The sequence below is a fragment of the Monodelphis domestica genome, chromosome 4 (genome assembly GCF_027887165.1).
Source record: "Monodelphis domestica isolate mMonDom1 chromosome 4, mMonDom1.pri, whole genome shotgun sequence".
Taxonomy (NCBI): Eukaryota; Metazoa; Chordata; class Mammalia; order Didelphimorphia; family Didelphidae; genus Monodelphis; species Monodelphis domestica.
The window spans coordinates 431,732,671-431,759,593 of NC_077230.1; the positions used below are offsets into that span (position 1 = coordinate 431,732,671).

Here is a 26,923-nt window from a genome sequence, read left to right on the forward strand (position 1 = left end):
TAATATCTTATGAGATTTATTAATAATCACTTGGAAGTAGAAGAAATAAAAGAAACAAAATGAGAAAGCCCAAGTAAAGAACACGGGTAAAGTTCTCCTAGCCAACTCTTACTCAACCTCCAGTCCCGTTTCCAGGAGAAAAGAGAGGGTGGAACTACACAAGACGTCTATCTCCCCAACGTAAAGACATAGCAAGAGAATGAAGATGGGAAATGTTTGAGGAGAGAACGGAAACAAGAAGGTAATCCTGATGGTTCAGTAAGAGGGTGATACCGAGGGTTGTTGGTTTCTTGATAACCTCTAGCGAGGAGAGGCCAGTAAACCATTCCACAGACCCAGCGCACTTAGCTCTTAGACCAGGTTTACAAACAAATACAGTTTGTATTGTCAAGTAGGCAGCATGGGAGGATGGGGATAGGACACCCTAGTCTACGAAATACTAGCTAATTATCCCACCTTTCTTACAGTTCCTGCAAAGGAACACCTTTGGGTCTTGAGGCCACCTAGTTCTCTACACAGGCTGCCTAAGATTTCCCCAGCTATCGTACGACCTGACAAATCCTCCCAAATGCAGTTTGGCAAGATATAGTTCTTAGTTCCGGTAGGTTAGCCCTTTATTTCAGGGACCAAGCCAGGCCGGTGAGGCCCAAGATGGCTGTAGGCCATCTGGTCTTTCTTTGAAGGCTTGCTGCACACAGATCTCAGCGCAGCTGGATACCATCTCTCACGAGGCTAAAACAAGGAGAGAAGTCAGGGCAGAGTCTTCACTCAGGATACCAGAGCTGGTGACTTCAGTTTCAAGTGGATAAGAACAAAGTCCCTCCTTGACTTGATAAAAATCACAAGCCAGAGGAAGTTGGAGCTTCAGGCTCTCCTAGAAACAGGAAACCAAAAGCCTCTTGCCATTTTCTGTGTCCCCTTTTCAAATGTCCTCATTCTAGATCGTGTCTTGAATAGTTCCTTGGCATGCAGTGCTGCCTGTCAAAACCTCTTTCCTGTCGCTTGCTTGCAACCCACTTTCCTTTTCTCCTCTAACAATCCACCCTTTTGAACAACCCAAAATCATTTTGAACCAAAATGTTTTCATGTTTGTTTACCAATATAACTTACATTCCCCTTATCTTATTCCTATCCTAATATTCTAACCCCAAATCATAAATAGCCTACTCTTGTCTATCTTATCCTATTTCTAAACTATCTTATGCTAAGGAATTAAGCCAGGGAAAGGAAAAGGGATTCACAATAATCAGTGTGACTACTGTGGCTCCCGTGTAGCGGATACCATTATGCATGTAGGAAGAACCATCAGTGAACAGTTCTAAGTCAGGATTTTCAATAAGTGTATCTTTTAAGTCCTGTGCCTCGGTTGTTCCACCAATTTCACTACTTGTTTACACTCATGCAGTGGTTCCCCACAAGTGGGTAAGTCTGGTAAGAGTTTTGCTGGATTTAATACACACCTCTTTAGTTCTGTTTTCACTACCCAAGAGAATAATCTCAAAACTGGAAATTCTCTGTTCAGAGAATGAGTACGAAATTTCCTCAGAAGTGCTTCAATCTGGTGAGCATAAAAAACTGTTAACAGGCACCCCAGAACTAAGTCTGCTGACTTCCTCTGAGACAAAGGACAGTTCCAGTGACTATTGGGTCAATAGTGACCTATGGGGTGGCAATTTTGTCCTAGGGTCTGTGTTAACACCTCTGATGCTATTCCCTTGCACTCATGCCCAACTAGATGGAAAGGTTTGGAGTAATCTGGGATACCAAGAGCTGGTGCTGCTAGAATGGGTCCTTTGAGCTTTGCAATAGCTTGCAGATGTTCTGCTTTGAGCTTTAGAGGTTTGGGTTCTGCATTTCTAGTCAGGTCAATGAGACATTTGGTTATGTCACTGTACCCTGGGATCCACTGATGACAGAAGCTGGGAAAGAGAGTTTTAGGGAGCAAAATTCTAATTATACACTTCCCTAAATGTAGATTAATGTTAATCATTCACTACTTCTATGGAATCACATTAAATGAATAATACTGATTGGAAATTTCTCTCTTACTATAGTTTACTAACTGTTCTAAGCAAAAGATGTCCTTGTCTACTTCTTTTTTCAAGCTGACTACCAACAACAGGGTGAGTCTAGGTTATTTAATTTTAAATTTTTGCTTCATGGGGGGCTGCTGGGAGGCTCAGTAGTTTGAGAGCCCGGCCTAGACATGGGAAGTCCTGAGTTCAAATTTGACCTCAGACACTTCCTATCTGTGTGATCCTGGGCAAGTCACTTGACCCCCATCGCCTAGCCCTTACCACCCTTCTGCATTAGAACCAATACACAGTATTTATTGCAAGACAGAAGGTATGGGCTTTTTAAAAAAATTGCTTCACTAAACAAAAATATCACCTTAATAACTTTAAAACAGGTTAGAAAGATGCAATTAAACCACTGATGGATCTAATCCCTTTAAGCTCTAGATATCCTGCTCTCCTAGAAAGAATGGAAGAGTTGACACTTTAGGGTCTTGTAGAGATTCAAGTTGGAGGGGAAAAAAAATCACAGATCTTTTGGCAAATCTGTGGAAAATGCCATTACATTTTAGCAAGCAATCAGGATGAAAGAAAAGTGCCACTCAATTCTCTCTTCTTGAAGAACCAGAATTCCAAAGGCTGAAAAGGGCTGGGTGTTCACTCACAGGTGTGTCAGGATGTCATCATGTGACCCCACCAGGTGGTGCTATTTTCATAGATCTTTTCCTCAGCACTTCAGAATACAGCCTGTATCACCCATCTCAACTCAGATGGTCTTTGGCAGTGAATAGTACTCAGTTGTCACATGGACATTGTCTCTGCCAGATCCTGACATCTTTAGCCACCTAAGGACAATTCCACTGGGCCAACATGAATCATTAATGTAGCATATTCCAATTTGAACCTTGAACACCACTCAGCAAGTTCTTTGGAGGATTATTATGAAGACACTGGCTGTCTTCATAAGTCCAAGGGTAGTGTCATTGGCTCTCTTGAGGACTTCAACTTCTGTGTCAATGGGCAAAATGGACACAAGTGGCCCCAAGATCTCATCCTTCACATGGGTCATGCCATCTTTGCAATTGACCAATACACAAGGTTTCATGTAGGGTTAGGGTTGGTATCCATCCTTTAGTTTGGGGTCTTTTGGCACATACAAGTCTCCGCCACACAACACTTTACGCCCTAGTTCTTTGCCTCTTTAATGAATGCAAGAATATGTTGCAGATGTGATTGACTGATGAGGGGGCCCATTCTTGTATCTTCCACAAGGGGATCTCCAATCTTTATCTTTGGGGTTTGACTACTTCCTCTAAGAATTCATCTAACATTTCCCTTTGGCCAAGTACACTTGTGCCATTACAGCAAACCTTGCCTTGAATGAGGAAGTTGGCCGTCGCCACTCCTTTCACAGCAGTCTATATCACAGTCTGAGATGATATGGGGAGATTTGCTTCCAAGCTCCCAGGTGAGTCTTGACTCCTCTGGCTGCCATCTCAATGATCTTCTTGCCAGCGGGTACAAGAAACTGGCAGCAGCATGATGCCGGGTAGAAACTGGCCTGTAGCAGCCCCCACCTTGCACCACACTGAAGAAGGTGGGTCTCAGTTACAGCGAATTGTGAAGATGGTAAAGACGCATTCAAAAGCTGACTCGGGAGCAAAGTGCTCGTGGACCAGACTCGTGGGTCTATTTCTAATATTTCACAGGACTGAGTTGTGCATTCTCAAATTGGTTGGGTCTAAGATTTTATGGAACTTTACGTGATTTGCAGTCTGGAAGGCTGGCAAGCCATTTCCACAGCTTCTTTGTAATGTCAGAGATACACACTCAACATCTGAACGAGAGGGTGCCAGGGCTCTGGAGGGAGGACTGTCAAATGAGCTTCTTGTCTGGCACAGGCCAGGCCACTGTCTTGGCATCGGTTCTTTCACCTTGGAATGGATTGCCAATACGATGCTAATATTTCTGTATGAATGACGTCCCGCAACCCCCATTGCTCCTTTCCTTCATGAAGGCAGCTCGGCTCAGTCACTCGCTCTCTCTGACCATCTGACAGGCTGACCTGATGACAGCACACTCTGATCCTTCTATGCCTCACCCTCCCTAGCCTGTAAGTTTAACCCAGCTTCCAGCCCTCTCCACAGGTGATTCAAACCCACATAAGAATTATATGGATGAGCCGGTTCTCTACAAAGAGCCCAGAAGGCACTCCAGTCTCAGTAAAGGTTTTGGTCAACAGTGTCGCTGCCAGAGGCATAAAGGGAAAAGATCATAGCACTGCCACGAGCTAACGTTGGGGGCAAACTTCCAACAAGCAATCTAGAAAGGAGAGTTCCACACTCTAACTCAAATGCACATGCCAAGTGCTTCTTGTCTCCACAGAAGGTATTTCATCCTTCCATTCTCTGATTATCCTGGTGGCTTCCAGAAGGTTCAGGAAGGCTCCATGCTTGCTTTTTTTTTTTAATTCCATTTTTTAAACCCTTCCCTTCTATCCTAGAATCAATACTGTGTATTGATTCCAAGGTAGAAGAGTGGTAAGGGCTAAGCAATAGGGGATAAGTGACTTGCCCAGGGTCACACAGCTGGGAAGTGTCTGAAGCTAGATTTAAACCCAGGACCTCCCATCTCTATGTTGTCTTTCAATCCACTGAGTCACATAGCTGTCCCTATTCCTTTTTTTAAAAGCAATTTTTCACAGTGAACTGCCAAATCTACTTTCTCCACACCAGAATAGATGAAAGTAGCTTTTACTCAACCTGTGACTGGCTCGTGTGCCTCCTTGGTGCCACTACTTTTGGCTGGCTGTACTTAACCTCTGCCATAGTGGTTGAGGGGCTGTGAGATTGTGAAGCTGCCAGTGTTCATGGCAGCACAGCAGTGGGGCAGGGGCCTGTGAAAAATGGCAGTGGCAGCAGGATCTGCTCCTGGAAATCAAGGAGATCAGATCAGTGATTTAGGATGGACTGGGCTCTATTCAAATAGGGTAGGGGTCAATGACATTCAGGTTTCTTTCCACAATGGGTTCTCTGATGATAAACAAAACTGTTCCTCCACGAGAAAGCCTTTCCACATTGATGACATTCATAAGGTTTCTCTCCAGTGTGGGTTCTCTTATGTACAGCAAGATTGGAATTAATTCTGAAAGCCTTTCCACACTGGTTACATTCATAAGGTTTCTCTCCAGTGTGGGTTCTCTGATGATAAGTAAGACTGGAGGAGTTTGTGAAAGCCTTTCCACACTCAGTACATTCATATTTCTCTCCAGTGTGGATTCTCTGATGTACAATAAGGGAAGAGCGGACAGCAAAAGTTTTACCACATTCATGACACTCATGAGGTTTCTTTTCATTGTGGATTGTGTAATGACATGTAAGGCGGTGCTTTCGAGCAAAAGCCTTTCCACACTGATTACATTTATAAGGTTTCTCTCCAGTGTGGATTCTCTGATGTATAGTAAGATTGGAACCACATCTGAAAGTCTTTCCACATTGATTACATTTATAAGGTCTTTCTCTACTGTGAATTCTCTGATGTGTGGTAAGACTGCAACTAAATCTGAAAGTCTTTCCACACTGATTACATCCATAAGGTTTCTCTCCACTGTGAATAAGCTGATGTGTAGAAAGACAAAAGTTGTCTCTGAAAGTCTTTCCACATTGATTACATTCATAACGTTTCTCTCCACTGTGAATATGCTGGTGTCTAGTAAGACTGGATTTTCTAAAGAAAGTCTTACTACACTGATTACATTCATAAAGCTTCTCTCCACTGTGAATACTTTGATGTTTAGTAAGACTGTAATTGTATCTGAAAGTCTTTCCGCACTGATTACATTCATAAGGTTTCTCTCCACTGTGAATACTCTGATGTTTAGTAAGACTGTAGTTGTCTTTGAAAGCCTTTCCACACTGAGTACATTCATAAATTTTCTCTCCACTGTGAATATGCTGGTGTCTAGTAAGACCGTAGCTGTCTCTGAAAGTCTTTCCACATTGATTACATTCATAAGGCTTCTCTCCACTGTGGATTCTCTGATGTCTAGCAAGATGGCCCCTAACTATGAAAGCCTTTCCACACTGATTACATTCATAAGGTTTCTCTCCACTGTGCATCCTCTCATGTATAATAAGGTAAGAGTGATTCTTAAATGCTTTACCACATTCATGACACTCTACAGGTTTCTCTTCAGGATGTATTTTCTTATTTTGAGTAACCCTGGAACTCTTTCTGAAAGCTTTTCCATGTTGACTGAATTCATAATTTTCCACTTCGGCATAAATTCTCTCATGTTTAGTGAAATCATCCTTGTATTCATTATATTGAGAATAGCTAATCTGTGAAGACAGTTTCAGTTTTTCACTTATCTTCTTCACACCAAATCTGGTCTCTGCATCTGATGGAAAGAAACACACATATAAATGAATCCTTTTAGTTCTATAAGCAGAAAGTAAACTGAGTGACACTGAATTTCCCCAGGGAGAAAGAAAAGTCTTTAAACTTAAATGGAGGGAATGAATCATTTAAAAAAACTAATAGCTCACACCGATGAGAGGATTATATTAACAAAGAGTTTCACATGCCAGTCCATTGGATTTTCACAGCAAACCTGGAATAACAGGCAGATTGAGATTCTCATTAAGACTTGACAACTCAGGCCATGAGCCCTGAATGATGACTGACCTGACCTAAAATCCCAGCAGCTGAGGCTAGAACTCAAACTGCGGTGACTGAGTGCTTTGTCCACTGTACTAGGCAGAAATTCTCCATCTCCCTTTCAATCCCTTCTTTAAATGTATTTTATTGCTGACAATTTGACTCTCTTGTGTTCAGGTAATCTCTCTATTGTTCTGTATTGACCAGTTCTGATATTCTATGACATGATCATTCTTTATAAATTTCATGATCATCTGAGAAAAAGATTTATTACTCTTTTTCATTGTTCTGTTCCAATGTTTACAGATTGACTATATTAACATGACTAGTGACAAGGGACATAAATATGCACTTGTGATCATGGATCATTTAACTAAATGGATAGAGGCATATCTGGCTAAAAACAACAACACAGCTGCAGTAGTAAAAACATTATTGAAGGAAATAATTCCTAGATAAGACATTCCTAATGTTATAGACTTGGACAGGGGATCACATTTCACATCACAGATTTTGCAAGAAGTATAAAAGAACTTGGAAATCAAAAGCAGTCTACATGATGTGTACAGGCCTCAGAGTTCAGGACAGGTAGAACGTATGAATAAAGAATTGAAAACAACTATAGGAAAACTCTGTGCACAAACGCATCTAAAGTGGACAGATATTCTTCCTTTAGCTTTAGTCCATCTTAGAACTAGGCCCAGAGGAGACTTGCACATCTCCCTGTTTGAAATTCTATATTGACAATTGTGGTGGCATGGATGAATGGCTAAACCATCTTAGATATCCATGTTAAAAGGAGAATGCCAGATTCACACCTATCTAGTAGAAATACAAAATAGTTTGGAAGAACTAAGAAAGCTAGGATTATTAGTCCAAAGAGTACCACTTGACTTTTCACTACACAATATCAAAACAGGAGATAAAGTGTATGTGAAGAATTTTGTTAGAGAAACATCTACTGAGCCTAGATGGAATGGCCCTTTAGAAGTAATATTAACTACTCCTATTTCCATCAAAGTTTCAGGAAAAGATCAATGGTATCATGCCTCTCACGTGAAACATTATACCCACAATATTGATAGCACAAAAGAAGATCTAGAGAAAAATCTAGAAAAAATGCAAAAGAAATATCAGAATCTGAAGTAATGTCAAATGCCCTAGAAACAACTGAAATTGTCCCTATAAATGAGAATTACGAGAGTGAAGAAGAAGAAATAGTATAAGGCATTGCACTAAATTATATGGTAAATCTATGTCTCAAGAAATAGCTCCATATAATAAACAAATCTTTGCTAACAGATAAGAACAAATCTCTAACACATAACATCATAAAGAATCTCTGCTTAGACCAACATCGGAAGGTTAAATCAAGACTAGAAGGAAGTTTCCATCTCCAGATCTCAAATCCAAATCATCTCCAAATCCAAATATCAAATCTTAAAACCATATGATACACTTACAACAGATTATAAAAAACTACATTGCACATACCCATACATGAAGATTTGCACAGTAGAAGACTTACAGACATGCATGAAGATTCTTATTTACTTACATGCACACACAAAGAAAATCAACCTTACACACATGCACACGATAATCTTACACACATGCATGATCCTGCATGTCATAGTCACTAGAGAACACAGGCCTTCAATCAAGGTGAGACAACAGGCAAATATTCATGCTGAATAGATGAAGCTACCAGACCTGTATATTTACATCCAATTAACACCAGGGACAACAAAAGAACTTTAAAATAAAAACTGATGATAAGTCACATAAGATTATTCATCATACATGTTAATTTCACATATAGGGCAATGCATTCACATATACATTAAAATCATAACACGAAGAGGATTCACTGATGGAGTAATTAATATACATACAACAATACATAAAATAGCACTGATATTTTTGGGTTGTATCGTACATAAGATCAATCTATTTGAGATTCTGCAGGAGTCATGCAGGCAAGAAGATACAAAAATTCTTGTCTGAATGACTTCTGGTTAGAACTCATGTAATGCAACATAGTTGTACATATGTAAAGTTTGTACAGAAAGACAATTACCTTTCTTTGATACTAATGGATTAACATACTAACAGTTAAAAAAGACTAAAATATATTAATCATTAACACATAAGATTGGTTTAGAGAAGTTTGGAACTAGAGATCGACTAGGAACAGTATGATATATCTTGTGATATAATTTTAAAAGAAGAGAGTTATTATTACCACAGGAGTTAATAGATTTCATAAGAGTTCATAGTTAGCACACTGTTACTGCTCATTGAGATAGGAAGATTTAGTTTCTTACAGAAAAAAATGCTACATTTTTGAATCTGTTGCTCTGTTCAAAATATCTATGTATTTGCATTACTTTCCTACCCTCCCATTTTCCTTTAATACTGATCTTAGCATAGTATTTAGATAGATTAGGATTTGTTATTTTGGGGGCAGTGGAATATTTAGAATAGGATATTTCAGAAGATAGATAGGATAGACTGTTAATCAATAAGGTAAGTACTGGACTTTGGTACAGATGTCTGGCTGACTCTGTACAACAGAAAAAGGGAGATTTGTGAAAGAGAAATGTCAGAAATGAATGAAAAAGGCTGGATTTTGAAAAGCTATCTCACAAAAAGATGAGCTGGAACTCTGCTGCCATCAGGGAATGGGAATGGAACATTCCAGCCAAGTGAAAAGGTGAAGCAGTTGGAGAATTGCTGGAGTTCTCTTCTTGGCTTGAAGAGGAAAGGAACAAAATTCCTTACCAAGAAGACAACTTATAGCCACTAAATTCTTTGCTTAGAAATGGAAGATCCAGACCATTCATCTGTTATTAGGATAGAGACTTTTCCCTGTGAGATTTAAAATGGTTGAGGTCTTAAACTGTAGTGATAAAAATAGTGGAAGATACAAATTGTGATAGATATAAGAGAGGGTGAGTAAATTTGACCGCAGAAATATGTTTCACTACAGTGTCTTGGGTTTAAAATCAAATATAAGGTGGTCGCCAGGGAAATATTCCCAATTATTCAAATACCAAGTCAATTGGGTTTTATAGAGATTTTAATTAACAATACAATGAGTAATCAAAGAAAGAGAGAGAAAGAAAGGAATAAGTATGAAGGGCCTCAAGCCAATATGGCCTAGAAGAAAGGAATCAGTCAGTTTTTTATAACTCACCATAAGATCTGTCTAAGTAAGGATTTCTAATGACACCAGGCCAGCAGCATCTCAGCTGCTTTCACCAGCTCCCTCCTCCATCTGAATGTTTCAGAATCAGTCTCCTCAGAATGAGTCTCTCCAATCTGAATGTTTCAGAATGACTTCTCAGCTCTTCCCTGAGCTCTTATTTTTAAGGGCAAAATCTCCTCTGTCACCTCCCCTAAGTCCTTACATCTACCAATCACTGTAGGTGTTTCTAAAGGACCGCCCATTCTTAGTCCACACCTAAGAAGGTGTGGATTTTTGAGTAATTCACACCAGGAAAGCTCTGAGTAAGTTTTCCAGTTCTTTGTTCCTTGTAAATTCACAAGTTGCTTGACCTTTATAGGTACTTAGCTTAAGAAAAGTATGGGTTTAAGTACTTTTCATTGTTCAGAAAAGAGTTTACAACTTTATCTTTCCCTAGGGCAGACCCAAGTAGGTAAAGTAGAATTCTCACATTCCTGCTTTAAGTAGAGTTCACTGCCCAAATGGGGAATGGTCTTAATCCAATCTTATAAAGTAGGGTCTGGGAAATTTTAAGGTTTACATCCCTTAGGGGAAAGCAATAGCCTATCCTGCAGAAGATTCACAAAACCATATCTCTGAGACAAGAAATACCAACATCTTGAGCTCACCAAGACAATAATATAGTCTGGGGCTTAGTCCCAGACTTGTGCTTCAAACCCCCTGAAACCAGCTTTAGGAGGGAAATTGTCAGGGACTTCCTGTTTCCTCTATCCTCGTTTATACCTTAATCCTTTTCCCAATAGTTTTTTGTTTGTTTGTTTGTTTTTTACTGAAGACTCAATCATCTTCAATGTACTAGAAGGAGAATTACGAAATACATCAACTAAAGAAGAAAAAGACTAAAGGGGATTCCCTCTTACCTTTCAGCTCTAGTCAGATCTGACTCCATAGTCAAACAGCCCTATCTGGGGGGAGGGAGAAGCTGTGCTACCTTATATCCATTCCCTCTTTCCCAAGTATCTGGCAACACTTTGGTTCCTTCTTGATTTTCCCATTAGTACTGAGTCCACCATCTTTCTGCAACAAAAGGGACAGCACTCTTCATTATCAGTCCTCCAGCAGCATTTTCTGTTTAGGGGATCAAGGATCCCTTGAGAGTTGGTAATGATGGTCCAAAGAGTATGAGCAAAACATTCTTTAATGGCACACAAAGTAGTAAATAATTGCTTGATTTTGTTAAAAAATACATTTTTCAGAGGCAGCTGGGTGGCTCAGTAGATTGAGAGCCAGACCTAGAGACGGGAGGTCCTAGGTTCAAATATGGCCTCAGATACTTCCCAGCTGGGTGACCCTGGGAAGTCATTTAACCCCCATTGCCTAGCCCTTACCACTCTCCTACCTTGGAACCAATATGTAGTATTGATTCTAAGATGGAAGTTAAGGGTTTTTAAAAAAAATTACATTTTCCCTCTGGGAAAAACAAGTATGCATGATTCTGAACTATAACAGCCCTAATTAGAAGTGATAACTAGGAAAACTACATTTTGCCAAAAAGTACCACATACAATTAAGCCACAGCAATACTAAACGTATATACACCATATAGCACAGTATCCAAATTCTTAAAGGAAAAATTAAATGGGTTACAGGAAGAAATAGATGGCATAGATATACTAATGAGGAAACCTCAAATTTCCCTTCTCACAACTGGATAAATCTATTCTAAAATAAACAAGAAAAAAAATGAATACCTTTTTTCCTCAGCACCTTTATAAGAACTGACCAAGTACTAGGGCCATGTTGGCAAACTTATGGCACGCATGGTGGAGGGAGCTGTTCTCTTCCCTCTCTCCTCACACACCTGAGGACATTTTGCCTATCACCTGCCCCTCTGCCCAGCAGCCCAATGGTAGCACTTCCTTCCTCCCCTGTTTGGAGTAAGGTGTGTGTAGTGTTTTACATGTGGCATTAGGGTTGCCATTTGGACAACCTCTAAAAGGTTTGTGATCACTGTACTAGGACACAAAAACCTCACAAGCAAATCCAGAAAAGCAGAAATATTAAATGCATCTTTTCAGACCATAATACAATTAAAAAAATACATTCAATAAAGAGCCATGTGAAACACAGATTAAAAATCAGAAATTAAATAATTTCATCCTAAAGAATGAGTGAGTCAAAGAACAAATCACAGAAAAAAATAATTTCATTAAAGGGAATGACAACATACTGAAATGTATGGGATGCAGCCAAAGCAGTACTTAAGGGAAATTTTACATTTCTAAACACATAAATAATAGAGAAGGAATGAATTGGGAATGCAACTAAAAAAACTAGAAGAATAACAAATTAAGCATCACTAATTAAAAACCAAACTGGAAATCCTGAATATCAAAAGAGATTAATAAAATTGTAAGCAAGAAAATTACTGAAGTGATAAAACTAGGATCTGGTTTTATGAAGGAAAAAAAATAGACAAACCATTGGTTAATTTGAGTAAAAGAAAAAAAGTAAAAACCAAATGAATAAATGAAAAGGGTATAAATTCTCCACTAATGAAGAAAAAATTAAAGTAATTATTAAGAGCTGTTTTGCCCATTATGTACCAATAAACCTGACAATCTAAGTGAAATGGATGAATATTTATAAAAACATAAATTTCTCAGATTAACAGAAAAGGAAACAAAATGCTTAAATAACTGTTGCTTAGAAAAAGACATTCAACAAGCCATTAATAAGCTCCTTAAGAAAAAATATCCATGACTAGACTGACTCAAGTTAATTCTACCAAACATCTAAATAACAATTAGGCCCAATACTGCATAAACTATTTAACAAAACAGACAAAAACAGAGACCTACCAAATTCTCCTTATGAAACAAATACAGCATTAATATCTAAATCAAGAGTAAAAACAGAGAAAGAAAACTATAGTCCAATTTCCATAATGAATACTGATGCCAAAATTTTAAATAAAATACTATTCAAGGAGATTCCAGCAATAATTTACTATATAATTGGAATAAAAAAAGAGCTTTCTTTAAAATGATAAGCAGTGGGGGCAACTACATAGCTCAGTGGATTGAGAGCCAGGCCTAGAGACGGGAGGTCCTAGGTTCAAATCTGGTCTCAGACATTTCCCAGTTGTGTGACCCATGGCAAGTCACTTGAGCCCCATTGCCTAGCCCTTACCACTCTTCTGCCTTGGAGCCAATACACAATATTGATTCCAAGATGGAAGGTGAGGGTTTAAAAAAATAAAATAAAATAAAATGATAAGCAATGTCTATCTAAAACCAGGAAGAGGAATTAAATGTATTGGGGATGAGTTAGAACCCTTCAAAATAAGATGAACAGAATAAAGGAAAGATGATCAACGTCACTGCTGTTTTCAATGTTGTCCTAGAAATGCTAGCTCTAGCGATTAGAAAAGAAAACCAAATGAAAGGAATTAGAAGGTAATGAGGACATCAACTATCCCTCTTTGCAGTCATATGATAGTATACTTAGAGAACCTGAGGGAATCACCTAAGAAACTAATTGAAATAGTTACCCTGAGCAAATTTCTGGGATATAAAATAAATACACACAAATCATCACCATTTCTATGTGTTACCAACAAAGACTAGCAGCAAGAGTAAGCAAAATTCCATTTAAAATGACTTCAGATAATAGGCAATACTTAGTGAGGGGACACCCATCAATGGGGGAATGGCTGAGGAAGTTCTATTACATGATTGTAATGAAATACAATCCATGATGTAAGAAATGATGAGCAGGAGGACGAGGTGAAGCCATGTGAAATAAGCAGAGCCGGGAGAACCTTGTCCCGTGAGAGGAATACCACACAGTGACCAGCTGTGACAACAGATATTCTCGGTGATACAAGGATTCAAAACTTTCCCAGGGGACTCCTGATGGAAAACATCATCTGCTTCCAGGGTAAGAGAACTGATAGAATCTGAATCCAGACCAAAGAAAACTCTAAGCTTTCCTTCTTAAGCTTTGGGGACAAAACGTTATTTGAGGAAAACTGTTAAGAAAGCCTGGAAGCCGTTTGGCCGAATCTGGTAGAGACAACATAGTTAAAGCATAATCGTTTTCTTTCTTTGGTGATTCCCAAACCTTGACCAGGAATATGTTTGTTCTCTCTCCTCAGTAGAAGCCTCCCACCATGAAATGGGGAACGGGTTACTGCACCAATCATTCTCCAGGCCCAGCAACAATCCCTAGATAAAGGTTCGGTGCGTCCACTCAGGAAGTCAGCCTCTTTGCTGGTGAAATCAGGAAGTCTTACTTGGCTGTCCCTGGAATCTTGTGCCCTTGAACTCCATTTCCCAGGAGCCACTCGTCTCCTGGCGTCACCAGGAGAGAACAGGGTGCTCTCCAGTGGCTCGGGCACCGGCGGAGTGGGCTGTTTGAGCAGGTGGATTAGCCACGGGCACGTGCCTTGGTTGTGTTCCTTCTAGCGATGATTAGTACATCTTATACAATATCATACTGAAATTATTGCATCTTGGTCTTAATGTTGACGCCTGTTCCAAATCTCTCAGACAACCTGTGGTTCCCATTCCTGGCGTCAATGCCGGCACGTATTTAGTCATAGAAATGTTGCCTTTCATATTGACACTCATCATGCATTTAGAATAGCTGTTCAAAGTCCAAAATGAAATATTCGTAATTATTTCACACTTGTAATTCTCTACTGGCTTTTGGACGTCACAAGGGGAATAAAAAGGTAGATTTTATCCTGGAGTCTGAGGTAAGTACTTGTCTGGACAACGTGATCAATGGCATTCTCGTTAACTCGACGCAAACGTCTAAAAGCCTATTTGGAGAATTACATTAATTACATGAAAGGGGTCACCACACTCTTTGGGGGTGGTTGAAAGGGATTCCAAGAACAAAGCACTTCAGAAGACGGGGCTCTGCTCTGGTGCTTCTTACAGAATCAGCTCTTCCGGCGCTCCCCCTGCTGCTAAATCGGATCAAAGAACTCTTCCAGGCTTGTCAGCTCTCAGGGAACAGTGAGTTTCTAGCATTGCTAACACCAGGATTTCCTCGATCATTTTTGGGGAACAACAGAAAACCTCTATCATGTCTTACTAGGCCAATGGGCCTTTTTTCCTACTTTAAAGGCTCTCCTCGTGTCCCCAGGACTTGGCCCAGGGCCCAGAACACAGCAGACTGTTCCCTGACTGGGCCGGGGCTGAGGCCCCAACCTCTCGCTCACCCACTTGTCACATGGGTGTACTTGCCTCGGCCCTCTTCAGATGCTCTCTCGATTCTTATGATCTTAGTCCAGTTCTAACCCGAAGAGACCAGTCCAGGCCAGACTCGCTATTCTTCAACACTGAGAATACTCGTGGCTTCTGGGCTCCTCATCTTGCTCTGGGACACCAGAGCTCTCATCTCTCCCCACTCAGACTGGCAGCCACCTCCACGCATTTGGCTTGAAAATTGGGCCTCCGAAACCAGAAAAAGGAGGCTGACCAGCTCATTTCCAAGCGGTCTTCACTCCTAGTCTTGTATCAATGAACAGAAATAGAGAAAATCATGAAACGAGCTGCTTGGCGCCACGACAATTTTAGGTTATGAACTCTCAGTGGGGCCCTCACTAGGGCAAGGCCATCCTTGGACAAGGACCCCAAACCCCCTCCCCACCTTCCCAGCCCACTCCCCTCAGGGTTTTTCCATTTTTCTCGCACCTCCTTTATCTTCCCACCTCATTTGCTCCCCACGACACTCTTGGATCACAGCATGGCCGTATATTTACCCAGAACTCTTATCTCCTCCTCATTTCACATCTGTCAGAGACCTTTTACTTCCTAGTTCTGATCTCACACGAAGTCAGCGCCCAGACATATAAATGATCGTACTCTCTTCCCCCCTCCCCCAGATACTCCCTTCACAATCAGGCCCATTTTCCCACTAATTCTGAGTCTCTACTAGCTCCTCTCCTACGTACCCAAATAAAACTCTCTCCTCAGGTTTGTGGAAGCTTTGCTTTGCACCTTCCTTCCTCCCCAGGATGTGGCTTTTCCAAGGCTAACCAGCTAGAGGCAGCCCTCCGCACATGGGGCCACCACTTCCTGTCCTCTGTGTCTTCGATCCTCTCTGCGGTCTGGCTCCCGACGTCACTCTTCAGCTGAAACACGCCCTTCCAAAGTTCCCAGGAATCTCCTCGTGGCTGAAACCAAAGGGCTCTTCTCCATCTCCTTTGCACTTTCTGATAGTCAATCATCCACTTCCTGTCATTTGCACTCTGATAGTCAATCATCCACTTCCTGTCGTTTGCACTCTCTGATAGTCAATCATCCGCCTCCTGTCAATACTCTCTTGCCTTCGCCAAGTTCTTGGGTCCCTACTTTCTCCTAATACTCCGCAGGATATGTCAAGACTCAGCTTGTTATCTTTTTTCCACGCTCCCATTTCTTATACGCCTGTTAGCCTCCAGGGCATAAGTGTCGGCACTCTCCCAGCTGATCCTCCCGGTGCTCTCCATCCTCAGTGTCTCCCCCACATACACATTCAATCTCTTACAAGGCTCTGGGGATTCCATCTGGGCAGCATCTCTCCAATAGCCCCCTTTCTCTGGGACCCCAAACCTCACCCCTGAGCTACAGCAAGAGCGAGGTGGCTGGGTTCCTTCCTTGAGGTCTCTCCTCGGTCCCCTCAAGTCATCTCCCCAACGTCCTCGCCCAGCCATGTGGGTCCCCACTCAAACCACGCCAGGGACCCCTTGTGGAAAGGAAACAAGATGAAAGCCTGTGTGGGGCTGTCGAAGGCTTCCTCCTCTGCCCCTTTACCCTCTCTGGCCTCCCCCCTCCCATGAGATACATGCTAGCATGTCACTCCCAGGCAAGCAGGGGAAGGAGCCTCCAACTGCCAACACCCTGGATTTCGCTGGCCGCCCTGATGCCACGATGCTCCCCGACTTCTCCGAAGAGAAGCGAAAGTCCCACCTTCTCCAGCCCTCCTTGACTTTGGCCTGCTTTTCCCGGCATGGAACTGCCTTGCAGCCACCTCAAGGGCTGAGGCTGTCCAAGATGAGCTCTTTCTTGCATCTTCCTCAAATCAGCCTCCATAGATAAAGTATCTACTATGGGTTACGGCCTTTACCCATCCCTGCTCTCAAGGGGCTCCTAGTCTAGTGGGAGAGACCACGTGGCCATAGCCAGAAGACTCGTCATCCCCTCATTTCACCAATTTGCCCAAGATCTCACTGCTGGAAAGTGCTGAAAGAATTCTGTGTGTGATACGTTATCTGTTAATGAGCGAAGTAATGAACTAGGAATAAGTGAGGTGTTGGTGGTGCTCGTCTCCTTTTGTTCAGACAGTGGAATTTTCAAGAGATGGGAAAAGAATTTTCCTGGGGAGCCTTCAGGAAAGACTGCTGGTTACTGGGCACTCTTTGGACCGTCATGGTTAAGGAAGGGTGTCCAGGGAGCTGGCTCTGAGACATTTGGAAGATTTTGATAGAAGATAACTTGAAAATATCTTGAAACAGTTGCTGTCTAGGTCCTCTGGAATTACCACCAGGGGGCAGGATAGAGCAAAGGCTGGAGTGAAGAGGCCTGTCTTACTAGCTGACAAGTTGGAGAGACAGAAAGCAGGTGGGGAATATCTAATTTAAGGAGATTAATAATTAGCTTAGGTTAGTAAAGGAGTGAGGTCCGGCTTGAGAAATCAAGGAAGAAGACATATCCTGAGAGACAGATTTGGGTGTGGGTTTTAGTTAAGATATTTTAGATTTAGGGAAATATATCTCCGAAACCTTTCCAATTCAATATCTCTATTTCCCTTTTTCTATCCCTGCTCCTTTAGAAGTTAATAGAAATAAATAGGTTTTTTTAAGAAAGTTATTCCCAGCTAAATTCTTCAACTACTGATCTAACCAAATTCTCAATGGTCAGCAACTGAATGTCCAATAGCCTATCAATAACTAATAACACCAATTAATAATAGGTCAACTATCTGCCTTTCAATCCAGCCACACCATTGCTGGGTTTGTACCCCAAAGAGATAATAAGGAAAAAGACTTGTACAAGAACATTCATAGCCGCATTCTTGGAGAGGCAAAAAATTGGAAAATGAGGAGGTGCCCTTCAATTGGAGAATGGCTGAACACATTGTGGTATATGTTGGTGATGGAATACTATTGTGCTGAAAGGAATGATGAACTGGAGGGATTCCATGTGAACTGGGACGACCTCCAGGAAGTGACGCAGAGTGAGAGGAGCAGAACCAGGAGAACATTGTACAGCAAAGATGGATACATTGTAGCACAATCGAATGTAACTGACTTTGCTACCAGCAGCAATGCAATGACACAGGACAACCCTGAGGAATTTAGGAGAAAGAAGCTATCCACACTCAGAGGAAGAACTGTGGGAGTAGAAATGCAGAAGAAAAACAAGTTCTTGATCACATGGTTCAATGGGGATATAAGTGGGGATGTATACTCTAAATGATCATCCTAGTGCAAAGATTAATAACATGGAAATAGGTCTTGATCAATGATACATGTAAAACCCAGTGAAATTGCTTATTGGCTAGGGGAGGAGGGGAGGGAAAGAACATGAATCATGTAACCAGGGAAAAATATTCTAAATTAATTAAATAAAAATTTTCAAATAAAAAAAAAGAGGTCAATATTCCCCATACCATATGTGAGATCATCCTCCCCAAATTCAAGCACTCCCTTCCCTGAAACATACAGATGCCTCTTGTGACAACAGTCCACAGGCACCACCTTTCACCTCACTCACCTTGACAGGAGTTCTTCAGGCCTTCTTGCTCAAAACAGGAGAGCAGATATTCTCTAGGAACTGGAAGCCCTGGACATGGGGAACAAGTTAGGGATGAGGATGGAGAGAAACTTTAATTTCAATCATATTAGGGAATGGGGAAAGGAAAGAAGGGCCAAAAGGTAGTTTCAAAGACTAATCAAAGATGGATCCAGGGTGGTTTTTGCTGAGAGCTTTGGGGGCTTAGTGAGGATGGAGACAACTTAACCAGTTTGGAATCAGAAAATCTTATCTCTATCAACCTCCCTCACAGAAGGACGGCCACATTGCATAACTTCCACTTTCTAGGAGTTAGGGGAAGCTGATAGTGCAGAGGGGAGAGCACTGGACTTGAGCTCAGGAAGACCCGAGTTCAAATGTGGCCTCAGACATTTACTAGCTGTATGTCCAAAGGGAAGTCACTTAATTCCTGTTTCCCCTCAGTTTCCTCAATTATAAAACGGGGATGATAAGAACAAAAAAAAATGTACGGTTATTGGGAGGATCAAGGGAGATAATATACCTAAACAAAGTCCTTAAAAAAGTGCCTGGCTCCTAGTAGATGTCTATAAATACTTATTTCCCTTTTTTCCCTGCATTGATGCTAGAATTTCAGGCATGTGAACAGGAAGAACAAGGACACCCCTGCTACTGCTCTAAAGCTCTTAAGTGGATGACTAAGTGAGTTACAAACTTCTCCTTATGAACAAAAAGAATATTCTGAAGACAAAACCCTTCCCAGAGAGGAGGGGTGGCCTTGGGAGGAAGGGAGTTCCCTTCATTGCCCATCTTTGAGGAAAGCTGCCCGATCAGTTCTTAGAGATTCTGCAGGCTAAATTCTCATCCAGGTAGAGGATAAGTTTGACAATGCCTGAGATCCACTGCAAGGCTGAGACTCACCTGAAGCTTACCAGAACCAGGGGGAGACAGCTGGGGGAGCAGCAAAGGAAACTTCCAGCTCCCCGACACACAAGGCAAAGGTCTTTCATGGGAAAACCAGGCTGCAGGAGGACCTTGTCTCCTGGGCACAGAAGACTAGTCCATGGGCCTTTCTAAGACTTGATAAATGCCTGAAACTCTGCCCACTCGGGAGGGGAGGAAGGCACCCCTTTGGATGGCAGATTCAGTGAGCAGGGAAAGGGATACTTACCCAGGGACAGCAGGTTCTGAGCATTCTCCAGCATGACCTCCTTGTACAGTAATTTCTGAGGATGGTCCAGCAGACCCCACTGCTCTGGTGTGAAGTCCACAGCCACATCGTGGAATGTCACCAACTCCTAGAACACCAAAACTCATAGGACTCAGAGCTGAGACACATTTCAGAACGGAGCTGGTCAGTGTTCCTCAATTTGAGGAAGGAAGACAAGGGGCAGAGAAGGAATTGGCCCAAACGTCCTCCCCTCGATGAGGGTCGGAGCCTACGCTAGAAACCAGGGGCATGAAAAGCCCAATGGAATCCTGGGAAAAGCATTTTCTGTTTACATATGGAAGCACAGGGAAGAAGGCAGCACTACAAAATGCTCCTCCCTATGGAATCAGAGAAGTCACCTTGTGTTCTACCTCAGAGACACGCGCATCTCTGGAGGAGAAAGAGACCAGCAGAAGTGAAATTTCTTCCTCACAGAATGGACAGAAATGCGACGTTAAGAAAACGCCATAGAGGGCCTGTGAGGGGCGCCAGAGTAAAATGGATTCTGGGGTTGATTTCCTAAAAGGCTGAACTACATTTTCATCAAGATGGAGACGTGGAGAGTGACCTAAATCTGGCCTGAGCTCCCCAGTATGACGCCTTCCATCCTGGTAAAGGTGGCATCTATCTTCCCAAGAGCTCGAGAAAGCTGAGAGTATTATGTGTAGAGTCCAAACATTTTGTCTTGGCTTTGTGACTGCTTTTGTTCGTTAATGGCACAAATACATCAGTTTGGGCAGTCATACAGAAATACGGGCAAGTATGATGTGGAGAGGATAATCCCCTCATTGATGCCCTCATTCATGGTAGAACATTTTATTAACTGAGGCCGCAGTGGGAGCTAACTCGCAAGAACGAGAAGGACAGCAGTGGGAGCTATGCTCAACATTGCCAAGGACCATGAATCAGCACAGAAGCCGCAAGAAGAAGGCAGGGCAGAGCTGCTGACATCACATCCAGTCCATGCCTCTCTTTGTGTAAGAACCAATCCACTGGGAAAGGGGACAATCCTGACTGCGGAAATGGCCTCATTGGCTGATGGGGGTCAGGCTGGGCTGGACTGCACTCACCTGGGGTGAGGGTCTGGGGCTCCCAGGGGCCATTCCCTCTGGCTCTCTGCCTCTTGCTTGGGATGAGCCCTGGCCTCCCACAGGTGTCTCCTTCCTCTTCCTGGCCCAACCACCAGGGGAGAGGCTCCAGCCTAGAGTGGGAGGAAGACAGCAGGCAGGGTCAAGTTTGGAAAAGAAAAGGGTCCCACCTTCTCCTACTCTTTCTCTCCACCCCTCATCCCTTCTTGCCCCCTCAAAGAGACGCAGGATTCAGAAGGAGCTTTGGGATCCCAGATGGGATGAGATGAGTCAGAGCCTCAATGACCAATCATTGCTCTCCCTCCGACGGGTCCCCTGCCCTCCCTGCATCCCCTCTCCCCAATTAGCACACACTGAGGATGGGATGGAGAGGGTTCTGAGATAGGGAGGCCTGTGACCAGGACACAAAATCTGGCATGACATTAGATCCCTGGTACGAGGCCTGAGGGCTCTCAATAGTGGGAGACTGAAAGCAGGAGGGTAAGAGGAGCAGGGTCTGCAAGGTAAGCTATTCTAACATGGCACATGGCAGGGAGGTCAGAGACACCCGAGTGACAGAAGTGTTGGGGGGCAGTAGAGCCTGGGAAAGCAGGATGCCTGCCCTGAGGTCTACTGAGGAGCTGGGGAGGACTCCTGGGACCCTCTGGTAGAGCTTAGGCTTGGAATCCCCGGAGGGAAACTGGAGACAAGGATCCAAATGTCTGGGGCCTGAAAGGGAGCTAGCCCAAGAGCCAGGGGGCAGCAAAGAGCATTATTCCCTGTATCCATGGAGGGGTCTTGAGGGCAGATGGAGCCTTCCAGGGAGGCTGCTCTGAAGGTAGGACCACAGAATCTCTCACCAGGAACTGGGCACCTGGGTGCTATGGTGGGGCTGAGAGGAGAACTCCTAGGTCCTCATGGGGAAAGAGTGACCCAATGGTAAATCTGAGGAGACTAAAATCCTGTATGTCTGAGAAGCGCCTGGGAGTCTGGGAAAGAGTTGGAGGCAGGGAGCTCATCCAGCAGCCAGGCCTGGGAGGCAAATGGAATTCTGGTAGATGGGGGGGGGGGGGGGGAACACCCAACACCCATCAGGAGATCAGACAAAGGCAATGAGACTGAATGGAAATGCCCAGGAAGCAGAAGCCAGAAAGCATGAGGGTCCTGGCTCAGATCTGTGCCCACACAGAGAGCTTCCACAAGACAGAGGGATCTGAGCTCCAAGAAACGAAGAGAGAGAGAGATCCAAGGGCCTAGAGTTCCTACTTCCAGCCAGCCCACACAGGGGTATCCTGCCCTGTCCAGTCCCTGAACCCCCCATGATGGGCCTTTCCTGCAGGCAGGATCCTGCTGCCTCTCCTCCCCAAGCCCTGTCCTCCATCCCCTGGAATGCCCTCTCCACTGGAGTGACCCCCTCTTCGGCAGAGTTCTCAGCACCAAAGGAGAGAGATGTCAGCACCAAAGGAAGACAGGGTTTCTCTGGGCAGGCTGACTCCCAAGGATTTGATGTTGCCCTGCCCATAGGCGCCTCACTGTCTAACAGGAGACAACAGATGAGGCTTTGGGCAAACAAGGTCTAGAAGGGCTGGGAATGGCAGAAGGTGGGATCTTAGCTGGGATTTCAAGGACCCAAGGGAAGCCAAGAGCTGAGAATGAGGAGGCCCAGTAGGGATGTAGCCAGGGAGGGCTGAGACATAAGAAGACTGGCCAGGTAGGAAGGAGCCAGGGCAGGAAGGACTTTAAAAATCATAGTGCAATTAAAAAGAAAGCAGAAAAAGAACAAATTTTCAATTTCACACCAAAGTGGAAATCCTGACAATCAAGGGAGAGATGAATAAAATGGAAAGTCAGAAAACCTCTAGTTTTATAGAAAAATAAACTGGATTAAGCTCTGGGTTAACTTGATTTAAAAAGGACAGAAGAAAGCCAAAGGACCAATATCAAAAAAGGAAAAAGGGAAATCCAAACTAATGAAGTTACAGGCATTATGAGAAACCACTTTGTCCAACTAGAGTCCCGTCAATGAGACCATCTACGGGCACAAAAATATAAACTACCAAGATGAACACAAAAGAAAATGGAATACTGAAACAACTCTATCCAAGAAAAAGAAGTCCAAGGAATCCTTTGAGAATTCCCTTTGAAAAATGCCCAGAGCCACATGGATTCTCAAGTGAATGCTAACAAATATTCAAAGAACAATGAACTCCGATTCCATGGAAATGATTTAGAAAACCAGAAAGAAGAAACCCTTCCAAACTCTCCTTATGACCCAATTATGGTACTGATGCCCAACCAAGAAGAGCTAAAACCCAGAAGGAAAATTAGAGCCCAATCTCCCTAATGTAAAGGGTAAAATCTATGATTGGACTGAATATATATTTTAGTTGGTCGCCAGGGATTTAAATTCTAAATCCCAATGAAATACTCAAGTCAGAATGGAATTTTTGTTGGTTTATTTACAATAGAAGGAAGAAATTAAGAAAATGAGAGAGAGAAGAAAAAGGGAAGGATAGCTGCCCTGGTCTGGTCTGAACCAGGCAGGAGTTCAGAAGACTCAGCCAAGGGGTCTCTGCAGAGGCTAGTGACTCCAGAAAGCCAGAGGAAAGGGGAGTCAGCCTTCTCACTCACTACTTGACAGTCTAAGGGAAGCATTCTGAGGTCTCCAGCTCCAGCAAGGTCAAATTCCCTGGCCAAGTGCCTCTCACAGGAAGTGATGCGAAATATAAAGACAGTTCTTTATGTCACTTCTTGTGTCTCCCATGTACCAATGGTGTCTTAAACTTGGTTTTGAACGGGCCAGGGGTTCAGTCAGTTGTTTCTGATTTGTCACTTGTTAGCACAAGTGAGTCATAGGCCTTCCTCCCCCACACTTAATCCTTAAGTAGGGGTGTATACATTCCTGGTTGCTAAAATTCTAAAGACTAAGAAGGGTGGAGTAAATCTAAAATTCACACTCATGAACACTGATACAGAAAGTTGAAATAAAATACTCACAAGGAGATGATAGCATGAAATCATGATCATACACCATGGCCAGCTTTTATACCAAGGACGCAGGGAGGGTTCATTACTAGACAAACCATCCACATGATGGATCCTATCAATAGCAAAACTACCAGAAATATTTGAAGACGACCAAACCACCATCAACAAGCAAGTCTCCAATAGAACTCCAAAGGCCTCAGGATGAAAATGCTCCCCCGGCTGAAGCAGGGCAAAGCAGGCCACCCTCTGCTCCATTTCCTTCAGGGGATTTCTACTGTACAGGAGCCATATGGAACTATGTAATATTTCCCTCCACTTCGGTGTCCTCAATGAACCCGGCTTTCCTTCTCCATCCAGAGGCCAAAGGCCTCTAGAGTTGTTCTTTTTGGACACATGAAATGGAGGTATTGTTTTTGCCTGATTTTACACACACACACACACACACACACACACACACACACACACACACACACAAAATCCCTGGATCAGTACAAGGTAGGGGTTTCAATGCAAAAGAGAGGCAAGGACTAGACAATGGGGGTGAGTGACTTGCTCCGGGTCACACAGCTAGGAAGTATCTGAGGACAGATTTGAACCCAGTAGGAGTTCAACAAAAAGTGGGGCGAGCAGTTGAATAAAAAAACTTAGTTTAATTTGAAAGAAGTACAAATAGAAAGAAGAGAGAGAAATTTTTATCCTTATACCCTATAACCCTAACCCTAAAATTCCTAAAACTATCTAAAGTTTCTACCTCAGTCTTCTGAGGACAGTGTCTTCTTGCCCGGCAAACACCAGCCGTGCTCTCTCTATAAATGATTCACTAACTAACTCCTTAAATAATGGACAGCCACCACCCACTCACTCCTTCAATCAGTTTTCTATCACTCAACTGTCAGTGCTCCTTCCTTCTCCGTCTCCTGCTCTCCCTGGTAATGGAATCCTCAGCTCTGGCTCACTGACTCTGTCAGTTCTGATCTACTTGGAAACCCTGCTCTCTTGCCTCTAAAGAATTCAGAGGGAGAGGGGGCCGCTGGGTGCCTCAGTGGATGGAGAGCCAGGCCTAGAGACCGGAGGTCCTGGGTTCAAATCTGGTCGCAGACTCTTCCCAGCTGTGTGACCCTGGGCAAGTCATTTGACCCCCATGGCTCTTCTGCCTTGGTATACACAGTATTGACTCCAAGACAGAAGGTGAGGGTTAAAAAAAAAGACTTCAGAGGGAGATATTAAGAAAATCCCTTTAACAGAGCCTTGTCAAATCTAAGAATAAAAGCCACCCCCAATTGCTAAATGGGCAAAAGATGGGAACGGACAGTTTTCAGAAGAAATCACTGCTGGTGAGAGAAATGCTCAGCAAAAAGCTGAGCTATCAGGTCACACCTTTCAAAGTGGCCAAAATGTCAAGCACCCGAGAGGCCCAGGAGGAAACTGAGGGGGCGCCCGGGCGGATCCAGCCGTGGGGAGAGCCGTGTGTTTCCCGAGGAGATTAGGGGAAGAAGCAGCTCTCTCTAGTGCGGCAAAGAGGAGGATGAGCACAGCCAAAGGAGAACTAGGACGACTCTATACACAGCCACAGGAGGAAGGCCCGAAGAATGATGTCAGCGTTCTGGCTTGGTCTTGACCTCCCCTCTTAGAATCAATACTGCACAGAAGAGCGGGAAGGGCTAGGCCATGGGGGTCAAGTGACTTGCCCAGGGTCTGAGGCCACATCTGAACCCAGGACTCTCCTCTCTGGGCCCGGCTCTCGGGCTGCCCCCAACCCTGTGAATGTTCCAGCCAATGGCGGAAAGGCTTATGCAGAAGGTGGCGTCCTGGACATCGTTTGTCACGCAGGGAAGATGGCAGCAGCCTTGGGGCTTCGCCGGTGCTCTTGGGCTGGCTGCTGGGTTTGTCTCCCCAACAAGGTCTAGAGATGCTCCCTGAACGCTCCGGGGCCAAGAAGGGCACCGCGGAAGGCCCAGAGAACGAGAGAACCCGGAAGAGCACCGAGGGCGATCCGGAGGGAATAGCAGGCAAGGCAAGGCGGAGCCACAGTAATCAGAGGCTGGAGAGCGCCCTCACGCGGGGCCAGGAAGGGTCTGCAAGGAGTAGCGGGTCAGAAGCGGGTCCCGGAAGGACTCGGAGAAGGTGTTATGCTATTATACAGCTTGCCGGGCGGAAGGGGAGGTGCTTGCGGGTTTCCCGGGAACAGAGAGGGAGAGAGAAGAGCCTTTAAAGAGCGGGAGACCCAAGGACAACCGAGCAAGAGGCGAAAAGGCAGCAGAAAGACCCCAGCAGCCCCCCCAACCCCGAGCTTCCAGGCCCAGGAAGACCCTGCAGACAGCCCGAAGGAAAGAACCGAGGCCTCAGCCCCGAGGGCGGGGCTGTCACAGACGGAGGCTGGGGGCGGGGCTGACCCTGGGCCCTCCCTTCCCTCAGAACCCGTCCAAGGAGAGAAGAATCCCCAAACAGAGATGGGCACAAAGCGAGGCTTCGCTCCCGGGAAAGGGCGGGGCGGGGACTGGGTCCCCCAAACAGCACACACCAGCTCTAGCTCCATCTGCGGTGCCCGAGGCTAGGAATGGGGCCCCCCAAGTCCCGGGACGGACACGGGGCGGCCTGAGTGTCAGGGAGTCCCGGAAGATGTGCGGGGAGCAGAACGCGGGGACGAAAGGCTCGGGAGGAAACAAGCGTCCCCAGGATGTGCGAGGGCGGAGGTCTGAAGGTGGGAGGCCCCACGGACACGGACACGCGTGTCCCGAGCGCGAGCCCACCTGCTCCGCCTTTGGTCAGCAGAGGGTTGGAGACTGGGTCCGGGAGGGGTCTTGGGCGCCTCTACTCTGCCCGCCCCCAACCCACCCACCCACTCGCTGGCTCGCACTGATATAATCACACCGTCCACCCCCATCCCCTGGTCCCCTCCCGCACGCTGCCCCTGTCGCGCTCCCCTCTAATCCCCAACCCCAGCGTTCCGCTCACCCCAGCACAACAGGCCACGGCTGGTCCAGGGTAAAACTGCGGCTGCGCAAGCAGACCCAGGACCGGAAGCT

General features: G+C 44.2%; 1 protein-coding gene and 1 pseudogene across 1 annotated transcript; both read right to left on the reverse strand.

The window, feature by feature from the left end:
• On the reverse strand, positions 1-3,741 carry LOC100617507 (4-trimethylaminobutyraldehyde dehydrogenase-like; annotated as a pseudogene).
• Positions 1-26,923, reverse strand: LOC103106296 (zinc finger protein OZF-like). Its single transcript, XM_007492432.2, has 5 exons — positions 26,853-26,923; positions 20,913-21,043; positions 19,804-19,930; positions 18,636-18,704; positions 1-6,414 (listed from the first exon to the last, which is right to left on the reverse strand). Exons 2-5 carry the CDS (start codon positions 20,943-20,945, stop codon positions 5,012-5,014), a joined length of 1,632 nt encoding a protein of 543 aa, XP_007492494.1. The 5' UTR covers positions 20,946-21,043; positions 26,853-26,923; the 3' UTR covers positions 1-5,011.